Raw genomic sequence first — 16,570 nt, 5'->3', positions numbered from 1 at the left:
AAGTGTATGGTGCGGGAACGCAACCTCCAATCTATCATAGAAACGACGCTCGTTCAGAAAAAAAAAATAAGCAAGTGAAAGAGGCGAGTAGAGTGGTAAGATTGTGTTATGGATATGAGCGGGATAGGAAAAATTGAAGGAAGACATATTTTCAGCGAAGAATGGCAATGCATACGCGGGAGGCTGTGCAAATGAGTGGAACAAAACTCTGGAGAAAACGATTAGAGAGCATACGGACCTATCAAGATCGTGCCAAGCAAGAATACTCCACCCCCCCCCCTTCAAACCATCGCATAATCCTCATATCCTGTCAAACCCGGAATGAAACCATCCTCCTGAGTAGGCAAATCCACCTTAGCCTCCACAATTTCCCACCACCTGTGCTGTATGTCATGTCGACTGCCCCTCCTCACCATTAGCGTTGCCATATGCAACCTAGGCGAAATTTCAGACACTTCGGCTCCATCCCCTAGGTCATGCACGAGTCGCCCAAAGGTTTGCTGTACATCTTCCTTCTTCCGAGAGACATCGATGAGAGTGACTTCGGGCTCATTCACAAAAGGTCCATTCTCTGGGCTCAAAATAACCCACTTCTGCAACAATACGTAGAATGGCGTTTTCGGGTGCGCGCGGTCGGCGGCAAGAGTGATATCCGCCCAGATATGCTTCTCCTTGCCATCTGTGGGGTCCCATCCTCGTCCATAGATAACCTGTAAGGTCATGTTTGTGTCTGATGGACGATGATAATGCGACTCTTGGATGTGTGGATTTCCGACCAGGTAGGCTGCTAATGAACGAGCACATTGGGAGATCCAATTAACGTCAGGACTAATGTGAGGACATTGGTATCCTGGCTTCTCCGCTGTTGGGGCCCGGCTTTCGATGAGGAGGAAGACTGTTGGCCCGACTGGGCAGTTGCCGTTAGACATATTTGGGTATCGTTGAGAAGAATGGCTGAAAGAAGGGGAGAGTGAGATCTTGAGATAAAAGTAATGTCGAGGAAGCTTGGTGGTTGTTTGATAGATCGTGTGTGAAGGAGACATCCTCGGACGACAGATCCATGATGTGGCCAAGTCACGAGAAGGAAGGCACGTCAAGGCGGAGTAGAAATCGGAAGGGTTGGAAAAGTAAACATCTTATGGAGAACTCGCAGTCCTCGGAGGCTCAACTTTTCCATTTACAGCAAGTCCGGCCAGTCGTTCACGTCTATTCTTCCCCATGGCGGATCCAGGACCCCATCTGACCATACGTTCTGTATCTTCTCCACGACCGTCATCTTGATGTAACAAAGCTTCTTAGAAATTTACTAAATCTGACCACATCATCACTAATATCTGGATTTCTAGTTGTCTACAGCGTCTAGCGCTGAATTTGATTTGAGCTCGTGGCAAAAAATCTTCCCGCACCACCTCCGCTTCTCCATTGGCTTCGTATCCGCTCAAGATGTTGTCGAATCGGTCTCTTACGACTTCGTACGTCGTGGCGCACGCTTCGATCACGATACTATCACGCGGAGTCTGGGTTGCTTACCTAGCAACATGCGTGAAAGGCATGATGTTTGGCCCCATCTTCATGGCATAGACGATAGGTTTGCTTGGTGGATCTGTTAATTTGGCAGTTCTGACTGCGTCTATAGTATAATCCATTTAGTCCGATTAGACAGTCCAGTAGCATTCTGGCCTGAGAATTGACCAACTGTGCCAATCAACACCAGCAAGTGTCGGCTCATTAAACTGAAGTTTCAAGAAGGCTTTAGTGCAGATGCGTACTAGGCAGCGAGGATCGGGGTTGACTGAAGGTATGTAATGTGTGGTGTCTGGTTTCCATCCTACAGGGTGCACGGTGACGATAAGGAGATACATTCTGTACGGGTTGTGACTGCCTCCAGCAGAGGAATCCGCTGCGCCCATGGCTAAGATGTAGGGGGCTGTAGCCTGGATTTAGACAAGGACTTACGCAACAACAGGAGATGTGTGGATGTCCTGTATTGTTTATCTTAGAATTTGATTGGCGCCGTCTCCATCTAGGCTAGTTAGTAAGGGCAGACGATGAAATAGACAATATTTTGAGAAGAATAGTGACTCAGGACCGAGAGGAAGCACACATATGACGCGAGACAGAATGAAAAGAGATCAATTCATGGGGAAACCATGAACCTGAGTTGCTGGGATGGCGTGTCTTCGCTCTAGACCAAGCCAGGGGGGAGTGACCTTAATTGTTTCGCGGATTGTTTTCACGAGCGACGGGTAGTTTGTCTTTCTTTCCATGAGCAATTTCTTTGATCTCTTGATTTCCTTGAGTTGGAACTCGTACACAAAGAGGACCTAGCGCCGACATATGCTAATCCTTCTTTTCCAAAGAGAATAGAATAGTTCTTGAGATGGCGATTCGTCGTTAGGGTGCCCAGCAATTTCTCATGCCAGATGTCCCTGTTCCTTCTTAGAGTCCTCCGTGAATGGCAAAGGATGAGAGTATGAGCACGAGGGCGTTGACCAGAGCCCAAACAAACGGAATCCATGTGGACATCCTAAAGTACCCAGCATTGTACACTCCTCCTAACCTACGTATGACATTAGCGCTTCAGGCTGAGGACTCACAAGCAAGCATGTGAAGTTCACTCACAGTCCGCCAACTATACTCCCAGCTATTAAACCCTCAAACCCCCCAATCACCACGTATAGGGCAGGCGTGATCCATATTATCCTCCAATTCCGCCATTGCACTATACATGCCCATGCCGCAGCGACCAGATGAATGGCTCCGAAGAAGAGGAGGGTCCAGTAGGTCGTGAATCGCCATATGTCGGTCGGGTGGTAGAGATAATACGCTTGGGCAGCACGGACAGGAAGAGGCCAGTATAGAGAGGGGAACTCGGGGGTTTGATAGCCCAAAGGGGCGGCGCTGTTAACCCGCTGGATGAAGCTGGAGGCTGGTAAGCTGCTACGAAGGGTTGAGCTTGAGGAGAAGATCATACCTCATATGGGCTGCATGGCGTTACCACGCGCTTGGAGCATTTGAGTATGTCTCCGGCCCACGTGCCGTGGTGTAGTCGCGTGAAGGTCCAAGAGGGTGAAGTTGTCACGGAGATGGTGCGTGAAGTGGAATGTGAATGTCGTAGTTCCCTCAGGCTAAGGTTCCGGCCGGAGTTTTCCCGATTACCTCGGCGATCGCGAGGTGAACGTCAACACCAGCCATTTTCGTGTGAACATCCCATGTACCATGAAAGCGCTAGGAAATTAATGAGGGCATAACAGTCGCCAAAATGCCAGCAGATAGGTTGCTGTCCACTCTCCTCCGCTCGTTACAAACCTACACGGATCAGCAAGACACGCCTCGGTATTTGCACGCGATGCTCCCGAAACCCCTTGTCAAGATATTAACCTGTTTAGAATCCTCTCGACGACCTCTTCACTCCTTACGACGCTCTCAAATCCACATAATCTCAGTCTATTAACATCACATCTCCTGACAGCGCCGGCACTCTGGGACCGACCCGATGGTGTCCGGACGCCGCTTCGACTACTCTCCGTCTTTCATTCCGCAGTTACCACAGTGCTGAATTACCACAACGATGTGCGCAATTATAAGGCACCAGAGCTGCTTCCCGGCCAAACTCCAACCGGTGGAGGTCTTTCATTAGACGACTGGATCCGTGCGGTAGTCGCAGGCGCAGATGAAAGAAGTCAAAGGTGGAAACATCTCATCGTCCTCGGAGGCCTGTTGATCGGGACTGGAAGTCTTGAGGAGCAGGGAATGGATCTATATTGGGCGTCCAGGATGAGGAAGAGAGTGGAAGGAGCCCTGGTGAGGGCGACGAATTTGGCGTTAGCCGAAGTGCGACAGCGCGGAGAGGCAGATGGGCTTGGGGGTCAGACGATTTGCCTGATACTAAATCACTCCTTTGGATGTCTTGCCGATACTGAAAGGGCGCTGATCGATCACGACTTGCTGCTACCAGTCCTTATTGGTACAGCTTATTTTTCAAATGAGGGCTTTCAATCGGCCTATTTCTTAGGGGGGTTGGATTTGGATGTGAAAGTTAAAGAGAAAAAGTTGGGTTGGACGGTATGACCGCATCGATCTCAGCATTTCTTATGCTGACAATTTCCAGGCGCGCTCGAGCTCCTTTAGGCAGGTTGAGGCCATCATGGCCAGGCCGTTAGTCTCCTCGATGGGCCCTCTATCAAGGGTCATCGCTCATTCTGTCGAGAATGTGAAGGACCCCTGGCTCATACAGACGATGATGGATGACCTAGCAAGCTTCTCTCGAGCGCTTATGACGCAGTGGCGGCAAATCAAATTCTCCGAGATCGACCCCGCTGAAGAAACTTCTTCTTTAGAGGAGGAAGCCTTGAACACGACACTGCCACTTCTCTGGAAGCTTCTCAAGGCTGCTCTGTTTGCTACCACTATTATTTTAAGGGGCGTGTTCAATCGAATGTTGGGTGATGGAGCACTCGCAGCAGATGCAATCGCGCCTGTGCTTGCGACCCAGGCTCTAAATACTCTCCGCCACCTCTACTTCATAACATCTCGTCTCGGTCCCGCTTCATTCTCCCAGCATACATTCGTGTATCTGACTGCCATGGACGTTCTTTCTGGGTATCCAATCCACGCCGACAAATTTCTCAAATCAATTGCCCCTCAGCAATTAGGCCAAATACCTCGACATCCACTCGATCGAATCTTGGATCTCTACTTCCTAAACACCGCCGAGCACTTCACCCTCGTCCTGTCGCCCATAACTAATGAAGACCTTCTCGTGGTATCAGCTGTACCATATCTAGCAGCAGGAGGGAACCATAACATGCTCCCAATTTTCGAGGCTGCCCACAGCGTCATGCTTGCAGTCCTATCGACACCTCAATCTGCAGAAATCACCGCAAAACATCTACCATTTTACATTGACGCGCTGTTTAGCGTGTTCCCACATAACCTTTCCCCAAGACAATTTCGACTCGCATTTAAAACGCTCATGCGCGTCACTGCGCCTCCATCTGCCCTCTCAGCTTCACACCCCGATCTCCCAGCGACGTTATTAGAACTCGTGTTCCACCGGGCTCTCAACGCACCCACCGCTCCCTTGCCCCCCGATGAGACAACACTAGCATTGCAAGGCTCAGATGCACCGCCTCCACCTCTGTCTGAACAGGCTGTATTGGCCCTTTCACTCATCGATGCTCTTCCTTTCCTCACTATTCCACTCTTAGAAGAGTGGATGCCGTTATCCGCGGAATTACTCAATGCAATCGACGACGAGATCATGCGAGAAGCAGTTAAGGCGAGATTTTGGGAGGTGCTAGTTAGTGGGGAAATGGATCCTGAGCGGAGTGGATCTGCGGTTGCGTGGTGGGGAACAAGAGGTGGGAGAGAACGGGTGCTTTATGGGAGGGAGATGGAAAGGGAAAGGTTGAAGATGATGAGCGGGGCGTTGCCAGTGGAGAGGACACCTAGGGAAAGCAAGTTGTAGGGTTGGGCATTGGTTTGGATAGATACCCACATATATTCTTAAATACACTTCAAACATGGCAACAAGACTTCCAGGTGTATGGAATTCGAATGAAAGTTTCTTCATAGTATGGAGATGCTAGAAGCCTAAGTCAGTCTAGGCCCTTGCATGGCCTTCTGCTCATGATAAAGACTGATCGTCAGACATTCGGGAACACATTTTACGAGAATATCACGATATATATATAGTCCACACTTTCTGTCAAAAGCAAACATACAGTTGCTTTGAGCCCTATTTGTTCATCCCGAAACGAAAGAAAACGCACCGCAGCTCCGTTCTAGCACATAAGTCCCATAAACCGACCCGATACAAACGCTTCAAGCGAACACGACTATCATCAAATCACCTCACTAATTTCATCCAAACCGCCCCGTCCGTGTAGCCCCATCTTCTCCACACCCACTACGCTCACCTCACCACCTCTCCCGTTCCCAATGGAGACCCCGTAGTCCCCGCAGCCACCCCCACAGCTACCGACACCGTCCCCAACATGAAAGGTCTCATTCTCCGCCTCCCCAGCCACCGCGACTTCTCGCATCATCGCCTAGATCGGGGGTATTCTCAATCCCACCCTCACCTGTAGTTAGTGTCCTAGTAAACAAAATCGATATTTCGCAGCCAAAGTACTTCTTGCACGAACCAAAATACTCACGTGCTTCTTTAGCACCGCAATGGAAGATGCAGTAAAGAATGCGGATTGGGTGTATGCGCATTGAGAGACAGAGTTCATGGCTGAGGCTCCTGTTGCTGTTTTGCCGGATGTGGGGAAAGATATGTGAGGCCTTTTTCATATTTGCGAGTATTTTTAGTAAGGATATCGGGGGCTGATGTGGGAAAGAGAACGGCGAAAGGGATGGCAGCTGAGTATGGCACTGAGAGCACTGTGACCTTAGCGGCGGTTAATATGGGTCATGATAGGGGGACTTCACTGATAGAGAAAGTGAAAGATATCGAGATGGAGGAGAAGAGTGTGAGGAGAAGGGAGGAGGTGCTGAGGGATTCAGCAATGAGGAATTGAAGATATGAGACAAGCTACAACGGGGGACGCTAGAGATGAGTGCTTCACCAATGGTGGAAGTCGCTGTTAACAAGTTAAACCGCACTACTACAACCTTCTTAACGTTCTTGTTTATTAAGAGTCTAATATTAATAAGAAATCCTCATTGTCCCTTTGTTCTTCTTCCAGGGAACATATTTTGGACATGCCACCCACTATAGTACAATCATGGTGTTTAATAGAACGTAACGTCCCTCCCTACGTGCCGGAAAACCCGCCGTGCCGGAAAATACGAGGGGTACTTCGACTTCAAGCGGCTATAACTCAGCGCGCATACCGAGCTTTACTATATTTCTCTATGGGTCTTGTATCATAGCTAATTTTAAACATTTGGGATACCTGCCGCTTCTAAATTACGTTTGCATTGTCGCCTTCTTGCCCCCAGCCACCCTGTTAGGCTTTTATTACTTTATAACCACATGCAAGGGTCCTACTTGATTCTTAAAGCCTATTATGATGATAGGAAGTTATTATTAACTTTGTGCCTGCTATCGCACACGAATTCATGCAAGACCGCTACCCCCTGTTGGTACTTTCTGGTTGAACTAACTACTGATTTAGCTAGTGCAAAACGACCCCGCATCTACGTAATTATAGTGGTGTAATTTATTTATGATGACTGTAAGGCCTGTGGCTGTGTGGAGTCTTGGCGGGTGGGCTGACCCCTAGCCCCGCAGCTTTGCAATCCCCGCTCAACTTTGGCTGCGCCTCTAGTCACCAACTTAGCTCTCTACTGTACAACTGCCTACGAATTCGCCATCGCACAACCCTATGGCCGGAGCGGGTCGGCTGTCCTCCCTGCTAGCATCACTAAGATGTTCACCCACTTCTTAAGATATAAGCATAATTAGTTAGTTGCTTGCAAATTCGCCTCTTGCTGCAGTGTGACAGCTGCATCTCAGCCTTACCGCGCTACACGGTTAGGGATATGCTGCAAGAGCACGTGGCTAGCTGTGAGAGGCTGCGGTGGGGCTTAATCTATTTCTTAGTTTTAATTTAGAAAAAAAGATATATCTTAGTACATAGTGGCTGTTTTGGACGCTGTAAATATCGCCATGAAAACCTACAAGCCACAGTGCTCCATCCCCGCCCACATCGACGGATATCTGTCCTCGCCTGACATCCGCGGCACCCTCGACATCGTCTGGACGTGCGTGGCAACCCTCCTGCTGTGCACATGGACGGTGCTGCACCTGAACGTCCCCACCGAGACCACCTCCAACGGCCCCGCCTAGAGCATCTACCGCGAGATGTATCTGACCGCCCGGAAGCTGTGGTGGATGTTTATCACCCTTATGGGTCTTGAGATTATCCTAGGTAAAGCGCTGATTAACCTTCTCTCTGCACGGCGGACTAGCGCGGAGATGCTCTAGTACGCGCACGAGGACGACGTGCTGTGGACGCTTACGCACACCTTCCTGGCGAACATGGGCGGCTTCGCGATTGAATTTGGTGACAAGGAGGTTCTGGTGGAGACAAAGCTACGCTTAAGTAGCTATGAGGCTTACTTATTAAGCAGCAAAGGAATGGTGCCTATGGTATTATTAACTAAGGAGGCTATTGTGTTGTTAAAGGAAATGCCTATTATCTTGCTGAAAGATGGAACTGCTCTTGATGGTAATAAAACAGCTAAAGCAGTTAAGTGTTTAATTGCTCTCTGTCCTAATTGTTTTTCTTGTCCTTAGCCTAAGCTAAAATGATTAAGTAATAGGAAGGTTTCTAGGATTATAACAACTAAGGAAGGAGAAAAGCAGACTGCTAAGGAAACTAGGAAAGAAGCTAATAAAGAAGCTAGGGTGCTCTATAAGTTCTACTACGTCTGGATGGCAAAATCGCGGTTTAAGTACGGCCTTAATATCTGGAAAAGTTGGCTGATGGGCCATCCGCGGTGGCGACTCCACGTGCAGAACTCGCGGCTGGCAGAGGATGCTGCCTTCGCCTCCCGGTCCGCGGACGTCGGCCTCCAAAAGCAGACCAGCTACTGGTGCAACATCATGGCGCTGCGGGGGAACGTGTGGATCCTCAACGCGCGGCAGCTGCTCACAGCGCGCAGGAGGGGAATTGTTGGGCCACTGCCTAGTGTGACTGAGGACGAGATTAACGATCGCAGTAAGGGCGACGCCTTTGTTAAGGCTATTGCTGCCTTTAACGTGCTGTGGCTTATTGTCTAGCTGATTGTTTGCGCTGCCTAAAGCCTCCTTGTTACGCAGCTTGAGATTGTTACTCTCTCCTTCTTGTTGTGCAGCCTCGCCACGTACATGGTGCTACTAAGAAAGCCTAAGGATGTATGCACATGTATCTACGTGCTGGCGGCACGGCAACCTAGTGTTGACGACTTTAAGGAGCTTGGATACCTGGGACCCTCTGCATTCTGGTACGTGCGGGCGGAGACGTGGGTGCCCGACAACAGCGTGCACTACATAGACGTCGGGAACATCAGGTGGCTGCGTTTCCTGTTGCGCTACTCTTTGCTGCATGTTAGTATGATAGCTACTCTCCTTACGTCTATACTGTTTGGGGCGGTTTATCTAATAGCCTGGAATTTTGAATTCCTAACGCAAGGGGAACGGCTGGGCTGGCACATTGCTTGTGTGCTGACTCTTGTAGTGCTGTTCTTTATTGTGACGACAATGATGTACGCCGCAGACGTCTGGCGAAAGCTACTTAGGTTGAGCCTGGGCCGGGCTAAGAACGTGGTTGCCTATTAGCTTGGGATGTTGCTAACTCTTTAGGGGATTGGGAGGGCCTTTGTCCTTGTGGAGGCGTTGCGGTCGTTGACATTACAGCTGGGTGGGGCGTTCACGGCCACGGATATGGGGGATGTTCCACATCTAGGTTGACGTGTTGTGCTCCCCTTCGCCTTTACCGGACGGGGCTAGATATTAGGGGCAGGTTAAAATAGAGTACTAACTCTAGAGGCGTGTACCAACACCCCCCACCTAGCCTAAACGCCGTTAGACATAGGCATCCAGTTCGCGGAGTATAGGGGGGTATGAGTGCTAGAGGAGAACATGGAAGGCGTATTCGTCCTGACGAATATTCAATGTTGCGTCCTGGTATGGTAATGACAATGATTTCGCAATCGGATATTGCCATCGGCTGCAGGGAGGGCGGCCGACCCGCTCCAGCCATAGGGTTGTGGAGAGAGTTGAGTTGGTTAACTGAAGGCAAGGCTGAGGTTGAGTGGGGATCGCAAGGCTGTGGGGCTGGGGTCGGCCAGCACGCTAAGACTCTGCACAGCCACAAGTCTTACAGTCATTACAAGTAAATTACACTGCTATGATTATGTGGGCGCGGGGTTGTTTTGCACTAGCCGAAATCGGTAGTTGGTTCGATCAGAAGTACTGACCGGGGTGGTGGCCTTGTATGAATTTTGCGCGCGACAGCAGGTACAAAGCTTATGGTGACTTCCTGTTATTATAATAAGGCTTTAAGGCCTATATAAGATCCTTACATATAATTTATAAGCAGTAAAAGCCTAGTAGTGGTGCTAAGCAGCTAGCAGAGATTGTTCGCTATAAAAGAAGGCTTGGTGTGAATTAGGTGAGAAGGCGATAACACGAATGTAATTTATAGATTGGAAACATTCTAGATGTTTAGAAGTAGCTACAGCACATTATTTACATATAATTTTATTGAAGCTAGACGTGTATGTAGATTTATAGTCGCTTGAAGTCAAAGTACCCCTCGTATTTTCCGGCACGGTGGGTTTTCCGGCACGCAGGGAGGGACGTTAGTATTGTTTCTACTATTTGTAAGGCTAGCAGTAGTAACATGCAGTAGGAGTTAATAGTAGAGTGATAAAACGTATATGCATGTAAAAGAGAGACGAATCGCTACCAAACTAAGGAGGCAGCGGAAGAGCATTAAATAGACAGGGTCAAACAAAGAGACCGAGGCTAGAAACAAAGGATCAAGCAATCCTGACCCAATACAGGCCGCGTCCGGCCTTGCGGTGCATTATCACCCTTGTAAGGACCAGCGGCCTTACACTGTTAACAACTGATTGTAGCAATCTCTTAGCAGTTAGAACAAAAGTGAATTTTCTTCTGTTATTGTACAGTTAATAAAGCTCTAGCTGCTTTAGTAACTGCCTGTACTAATTAATTTCTTAGTGGTTTAATGCTGCGCTTGCAGAAGGAGTTTTGCGCGTAGTAGTAGAAGGGTAAATTAATGCACTGCTAAAACTTTGCTAGGGGCGCTTTCTTGGGGCTTAATAAGGCTAGAAGCAGGCAAAATAAGGAGCTAATTTACAATTCTATACTAATATTAGAGACTGTAACGCTTGCTGCTGCGAAAGCTAAATAATATATATAGATCCACCTTTACTACCTATTGCCCTCTATAATTAAGGCTCTGCACCTACAACGCAACTAGGTTGCTAAAGCACTTAAGAATTTACTGAATAAGCTCCGTGACTATATTAGCAACATTGTGTCCAAATTAAGCTCTCCAGAGCCTCAAGAAACACTTGTTACTGCAGTAACTATTACTGCCTACAAGGCTGCTTTTCATTCACTCTATTAGAAAGAACAAAACTATATTGCCACCGGCAGCGCATTAAAAACACTTCTAACAGTAACAGTTACGTTCTATTAAACCCCACGGGTACGATCGTAACGAAATTCTGGATCTGAACCATCTGACTCTCCACGAGCTTTATTTCAGACCAAGGTTCCAGAAGCAAGTCCTGATAAAGGGCAAATGCGGTTGCAGGTGATGTTTGAGGTGATTAAGATGAATTCGGGGTTGGAGAGTCCGAGGATTGAGCTTGGGGGAAGAAGAGCGAGGACCGGACAGGGGGTGGAGGACATGGAGAAGTATGCGGGTATTTTGATATTGTTATTGTTGAGGAAGCAGCTGATGCATAAGATTTTGGTTTCTTTTGTTTAGTGTTTTGTAGTATTTGTATTTGTATGTGTTATTCAATTTTTCGTAGTTCTTTGTCCATGTTCCTAATCTTACTTACACTCTTTATGTTTGTCAGAATCGCAATATCCTTTCTCGAGTGGTCTGCACTCGATTTGAATCCCATTGTGACGTGCAGGGGAAGCCATATAAGTTACTACAGCTTCTATCGTCAAGCAGTAAATTCTCCTCAATTCTATAAAGAATAGATCACCATCCATTCCCGGCAGACCTATGCAAAGACTCTGATATCCCCCTTCCCTAAAATTGAAATGCTCTCTCCCACCCCTAACACCCAACGTGAATCTTGTGCCTCTGCTTGACTTCCTTCCTGCACATCGGACACTTGGACTTCTCAACGGGCAAATGCGAATGCTTAACCGGAATCACCACGTCTGCACAATACTGACACATAATCATGTGTCCGCAGGGCAAAACTGCGATATTTGCTAACTGGGAATAGCAGATCTGGCAAGCCAAGTTCTTGGTCATTTCCTCGTCCGTCAAGGGTGGGGGACGGTTTGGTTGGTTGTCGAGCGTCAGTGCTGGACGATCACGCTCGCGTTCCCTATCACGTGCGTCAATGGCGCGGCGGATTGATGCGACGGTTTCGGAGGCTTGGCGGAGGCGGTTGATTTCGGCTGTGAGATGGTCGAGGGCAGGTTGGAGGTCGGATCTCGATGAGGAAGTGGATGAAGATGGCATGGAGGATGTTGTCATGGATGAGCTTGGCGAAGCGTTAGTTGAGGGAAGGGACAGGTCTGATGCACCACGGGGAGTTGCGAATTCTGACAGGATGGTTGCATCGGATAGTGTTCGGGAAAGCTGGCGTGGATGTGGCGTGAGGTTTCCGACTGGGGCATCACCTTCTGCTAGTGTCTCTCGCGAATCTCGAAGAATACTCCACAAGACTTGTTGCTCAAGATCTTCCCGTTCCTGAGGCGAAAGGGAGGCAGTGGAAGATGGCGCAATAGTATCGCCAGATGCCCGCCGGTCCTCAGCCTGTCGATATCTGTCGTAGGCTCGATTGTACATAGTCGAGATGGGTGATTGGTAGTCGTCTTGCTCGATTTGTTCTCGGGTGCCAAAGACGCGGATGAGTCGATCCCGCGCACGATGAAGATGGATTTCGGTGCGTGAAAGAGGCCTCGATAGCCCTGTAGAGTCGCGGCGGGGCATATTTGAGTTCCGTTCCCGCTCCTGTACGTCTCTCCTTACTTCTCTCCCGTCTGGCTCGTGATCCGAGACGTCCTCGAGTAGACTATCCAATGCGTCCTCAAGGCCCTGGTGCGGGGGTTCCTCGCTCACCACCTCCGACTCCAGCGGTGCTCTCCTGAACCTATTTTCGGCTCTCCTGTGGTCGTTGACCCTCCTACTCCTCAATTGATGTAGTGTTCGCGGTAGGAATCCGGGACTCACGTCCTTTAAAGGCTCGCCGACAACAGCAATGCGGTCCTCAATACCGCCTGCACGCTTCACGATCCGGTACCCCTGGTGAAACTCGAACCAGCGCTCTAGAAACTCGGTCTGGTCTGGGATGTAGGGAATCTGAGTCTGGGAGGAGTGGAGGGGGGGGTATGTAGCGGCGAGGCGATTATTCCAGAATTCTGGTTGCGTACGTCAGAAGATGCTCATTTCACGTGTTGTTCGGAGTGTTGGGGTGGGAGAGGGGATATGTGCTTTGTGTGATTGGGAGGAAGATAGTACCTTTGCAGAACCAGCAGTAGCCCTGCCATCGCGTCCCACGTTGGACGAGACCGACGCCATCGATATAGACTGAGTAGGTACGGGAGTGAGGACGCTCGTCGGCACACGCGCAGCAATTTGATATCGAGGTAAGACGGCAGGACGTTGCCAATTTGTGCGGGCAGTGGGAGTCCAGACGTGGACAATCGGCTGTAAGGGTACCCATTGCGAGACCTCGACAGCGGATGCGGGGGGGACGCGTTCAGCTTTGGAGACTGAGACCAGCTTGTAGATAGCTGAAGTCTTACAAGCCTTGTAGAGGCGGTTGGAAGATCCCTCCCACACCCTATTCGCGGTCTGAAGCCTGTCTTCAGTTGAAAGGTGGAGTGAAGTAAAAGCTGGAGTGGTTGGAAGCCGGGAAGGCGGGGGTACAGGGGTGCATTCACCACAAGGCTCACATTGTGACCCCTGCAGGCTTTGCTTCGCCCCACATCCATTCACCCTGTAAGACGTTGTCAACAGTCACAACAAGTGGTAGACTTACGGAACACTATGTTTCATCAGGCAAAGGTCCTTATTTTTTTTGTCCATATCTACATCCTTTCGCGATTGCGACTAACTGCACATCCCTTCCCTATCAGCATTGCCTCCCCTCACCAGCAATTAAAAAAAGCCACTGTCAGCATGTCCACCTTCACACTGCCAGAGCCATATCCACCATACAAAGTCACTTTGCCACATGATGTAACCGAGGACCACCTCTTGAACTTTCCAGCCTTCAAAAACTGGATTACCACACTTCAGCACTCGCTAGACTTGCAGAAACACAAAGACCACGTCTTCCACGCATCCCCATACAAGCTCCGTGGTATCAACGTCCAGTCCGCGGTCTGGTTCGGGAAAAGGCTTGGGTTCGTCAAGATCCAGGCTACGATCGAAGACGATGAAAAGAACTGGCTTCCCGGGGCTGTGTTTCTGCGAGGAGGAAGCGTGGGCATGCTTGTGAGTACTCGATTTCTCGGAATGGCCTCATCAAAAGTTGAAGCTGAGTACTAGTAGATGATCCTCCAACCAGATGACGTGCCCAAGGGCACCGAGATCGATAAATATGTCATTCTAACCGTGCAACCTCGCATTGCTGCTGCATCATTTGCGTTCACAGAAATCCCCGCAGGCATGCTCGACGGGGAGACGTTTACCGGGGCGGCCGCAAAGGAGATCGAGGAAGAGACGGCATTAGTGGTTCCTCAAGACGAGCTTGAGGATATGACATCCCTCGCCCTGACAGGAACATCGACTTCCCCATTCACGACCGAGAAAGACCGCGGAGAGGATTTCAAAGAGAAGCTACAGAATGCCATGTACCCGAGCCCTGGAGCCTGCGATGAATTCATCCCGCTATTCCTGTGGCAGAAACGGGTCCCTAGGAGTTTCCTGGACGGGCTGAGGGGTAGATGTACTGGGTTGAGGAACGAGGGAGAGAGGATCACGCTTAAGGTGGTCAAGCTTGAAGATCTGTGGAGGGAGGGTGCTCGAGATGCTAAAGCACTTGCCGCTTTAGCTCTCTATGAAGGTTTGCGAAAGGTACCCGGCAAGCTTAAGCCAATCCACAATTGAAATTACAAGTCTTCATCCTAGTCTTCAACAGGCAGAAAACTACGATGCCAATTATATATTACCTAGTGGATGTATATGCATGATTTTGAGGTACTAACGTGAAAAACTAGTTCCACTGCTATCTAGTGCACTTCCTTACCTAACGTGGTATATGACCAGAGTAGTGTCTATCTCTTGGCCCTCTTGCTGGAATGATGGGGGGTGTTGAGAGGTTACAAATCTCTGTCCTACTTTACCCCTGGTATGTTTCACGTTGGGTAACAATATGCAGTGCTGTCTTTCGAGACAGTTCTCAACACCAACCTCCAATTCCCGGTTCTCTCTCCCTTCCGCTCCACAGCCCTCCCAATACCACCGCCCCACTACCTCCCCTCCTCCCAATCCCTGAAAACCCCACAAACATCTTCACACCTATGCGCCTCCGCATAATCCTTCGCATCCATACCCAACTCACCACCATCCAAAGACTTAATCGTCGGGTCTGCACCCTTCTCTAGCAACCACCTCACCACGGCTGCCCCTTTCTTTTCCTTCGCCGCATAATTAATTGGGGAACCATAAAACCAATGACCACGAGGGACGTCCGTATCTATCTGATTAATATTCACGCGTAGTTCATCAACCAGGTATCGCAGAATTAGTTCCCGCTGTTTCTTGTAGTTTCTGCTCCTGTCTTCTCCATCTTGGCTGCCGCCTCTTGGGCTTATATTCCCGTCGTCGGAAGCCGATAGGGAGTCTGGTTCAGCACCAACCTGTGCCCCTGCACCGGCGGCTCGGTGCAATGTCCTCCGTCCTAACCTCGCGCCCTTACCCAGCAAATACACAAACGTCTTCAGACTCCCGAGCGCCGCACACGTCTCTAGCAATGGCGCAGGCCAATCCTCCAATCTCTCCAGATCTGGCTCGACGTCTGGAAAATCCACGCGCGCCCCATGCTCCACTAGCCACATAACCAGCTCTTCATCCTGAACCGCCCGGTCAATAAGCCGCTGCCCTTTGTGCATTATATCTTTCGGATCCTGGTGGTTAATATCCCAACCATGCCTCACCAGCACCTCAAGCAAGCCTATCGATGGGGCAGTAGAGACAACTTGAGCAGTGACTTGAGATAAAGAACCGCCCGCGTTTTCGGTTTCCAGAAGGTAGGTCGTAAGTGGGACTGAGCCGGCGGAGATAGTGGCTACGAGAGTTGAGGCGAGAAAGGAGGAAAATGTGTCTGGGGATTTTGAGCGTGCGAGGGCAAGAGATTCGAGGAGTTGAGGGATGGAGTCTGAGCGAATCGCAGTCTTGAGGAGGGCTTTGGGGTGGGGCGGGCGATTTGGGAGGGAACTTGGTGGAGTGGAGGTAGGTGTAGACATGCTGGGAAGGTGAGGTGGTGGTTTTTGGGGGGGATAGAATTGACGTGAGCTTTGGAGCTCGTGAGGCTGCGGGGGTTGAAAATATTTGGAATTCGTAAGGGGGTATGGTATGGAACGCGCGAGGGCATAGAACTCCAGAGGGCGAGCAATTTCTGCGGTTGCGGGGTTCGTGAGTGTGGTAAGATTATTCTTGAAGCTCCTCCAAAAATAGAAGAGTAGAGGAAGACAAGATACTCGAAGAAGTTATTCAAGCAAGAATGATTGTGGGTGTCTCGAAATCACTAGACTACGCCAATGCAACCCTGTCGTACAGGTGATCTCCTCCCAGACTGTGGTACCGTTTCGGTATTTACACCTTGCTCACTCTTCAGAAATAATTAGTAACATGTTTTGACACTCACAATAAGCTCGTGTTTCAGTATTAGCCTTCTTTTA

The 16,570-nt window shown here is 49.6% G+C and overlaps 7 protein-coding genes across 7 annotated transcripts; 3 read left to right on the top strand and 4 right to left on the bottom strand.

The window, feature by feature from the left end:
• Positions 1–242: 242 nt before the first annotated feature.
• Positions 243–960, bottom strand: BDR25DRAFT_364264 (uncharacterized protein). Its single transcript, XM_033696836.1, has one exon. The coding sequence runs from the start codon at positions 927–929 to the stop codon at positions 282–284; it is 648 nt and encodes a 215-aa protein (XP_033554294.1). The 5' UTR covers positions 930–960; the 3' UTR covers positions 243–281.
• A 1,293-nt stretch (positions 961–2,253) lies between these two features.
• BDR25DRAFT_274601 (uncharacterized protein) lies at positions 2,254–3,099 on the bottom strand. The gene is made up of 3 exons (XM_033687418.1): positions 2,975–3,099; positions 2,623–2,922; positions 2,254–2,560 (listed from the first exon to the last, which is right to left on the bottom strand). Exons 1-3 carry the CDS (start codon positions 2,977–2,979, stop codon positions 2,440–2,442), a joined length of 426 nt encoding a protein of 141 aa, XP_033554293.1. The 5' UTR covers positions 2,980–3,099; the 3' UTR covers positions 2,254–2,439.
• A 119-nt stretch (positions 3,100–3,218) lies between these two features.
• Positions 3,219–5,470, top strand: BDR25DRAFT_274597 (uncharacterized protein; the record flags this gene model as incomplete). The annotated part of the gene is made up of 3 exons (XM_033687417.1): positions 3,219–3,336; positions 3,390–4,065; positions 4,112–5,470. The coding sequence occupies exons 1-3, from the start codon at positions 3,263–3,265 to the stop codon at positions 5,468–5,470; spliced, it is 2,109 nt and encodes a 702-aa protein (XP_033554292.1). The 5' UTR covers positions 3,219–3,262.
• Positions 5,471–8,389: 2,919 nt separating this feature from the next.
• On the top strand, positions 8,390–9,914 carry BDR25DRAFT_347810 (uncharacterized protein; the record flags this gene model as incomplete). The annotated part of the gene is made up of 5 exons (XM_033694320.1): positions 8,390–8,721; positions 8,761–9,262; positions 9,299–9,388; positions 9,553–9,777; positions 9,807–9,914. The coding sequence occupies 5 exons, from the start codon at positions 8,390–8,392 to the stop codon at positions 9,912–9,914; spliced, it is 1,257 nt and encodes a 418-aa protein (XP_033554291.1).
• Positions 9,915–11,492: 1,578 nt separating this feature from the next.
• BDR25DRAFT_274596 (uncharacterized protein) lies at positions 11,493–13,557 on the bottom strand. The gene is made up of 2 exons (XM_033687416.1): positions 13,182–13,557; positions 11,493–13,081 (listed from the first exon to the last, which is right to left on the bottom strand). The coding sequence occupies exons 1-2, from the start codon at positions 13,384–13,386 to the stop codon at positions 11,763–11,765; spliced, it is 1,524 nt and encodes a 507-aa protein (XP_033554290.1). The 5' UTR covers positions 13,387–13,557; the 3' UTR covers positions 11,493–11,762.
• A 287-nt stretch (positions 13,558–13,844) lies between these two features.
• Positions 13,845–14,777, top strand: BDR25DRAFT_207760 (nudix hydrolase 14; the record flags this gene model as incomplete). The annotated part of the gene is made up of 2 exons (XM_033684542.1): positions 13,845–14,162; positions 14,220–14,777. The coding sequence occupies 2 exons, from the start codon at positions 13,845–13,847 to the stop codon at positions 14,775–14,777; spliced, it is 876 nt and encodes a 291-aa protein (XP_033554289.1).
• A 464-nt stretch (positions 14,778–15,241) lies between these two features.
• On the bottom strand, positions 15,242–16,087 carry BDR25DRAFT_205131 (uncharacterized protein; the record flags this gene model as incomplete). The annotated part of the gene is made up of 1 exon (XM_033684449.1): positions 15,242–16,087. A coding segment is annotated over one exon (846 nt), but the record flags the coding sequence as incomplete, so codon positions are not given.
• Between the last annotated feature and the right edge of the window lie 483 nt (positions 16,088–16,570).

The sequence above is a fragment of the Lindgomyces ingoldianus genome, assembly GCF_010093535.1.
Source record: "Lindgomyces ingoldianus strain ATCC 200398 unplaced genomic scaffold BDR25scaffold_1, whole genome shotgun sequence".
In the NCBI taxonomy this organism is placed as follows: Eukaryota; Fungi; Ascomycota; class Dothideomycetes; order Pleosporales; family Lindgomycetaceae; genus Lindgomyces; species Lindgomyces ingoldianus.
The sequence above is the reverse complement of the archived record's forward strand: the minus strand, read 5'-3'. Positions and strand labels throughout refer to the sequence as shown.

What these genes read in the sequence shown, in the direction of transcription:
- BDR25DRAFT_364264 (XM_033696836.1), bottom strand. Translation starts at nt 929, where the DNA reads ATGTCTAACGGCAACTGCCCAGTCGGGCCAACAGTCTTCCTCCTCATC.
- BDR25DRAFT_274601 (XM_033687418.1), bottom strand. An exon ending in GGGAGTATAGTTGGCGGACT is followed by an intron (nt 2,561 to 2,622) that starts GTGAGTGAACTT and finishes TGTCATACGTAG; the next exon opens with GTTAGGAGGAGTGTACAATG.
- BDR25DRAFT_274596 (XM_033687416.1), bottom strand. Translation starts at nt 13,386, where the DNA reads ATGGGTACCCTTACAGCCGATTGTCCACGTCTGGACTCCCACTGCCCG. An exon ending in CTACTGCTGGTTCTGCAAAG is followed by an intron (nt 13,082 to 13,181) that starts GTACTATCTTCC and finishes GTACGCAACCAG; the next exon opens with AATTCTGGAATAATCGCCTC.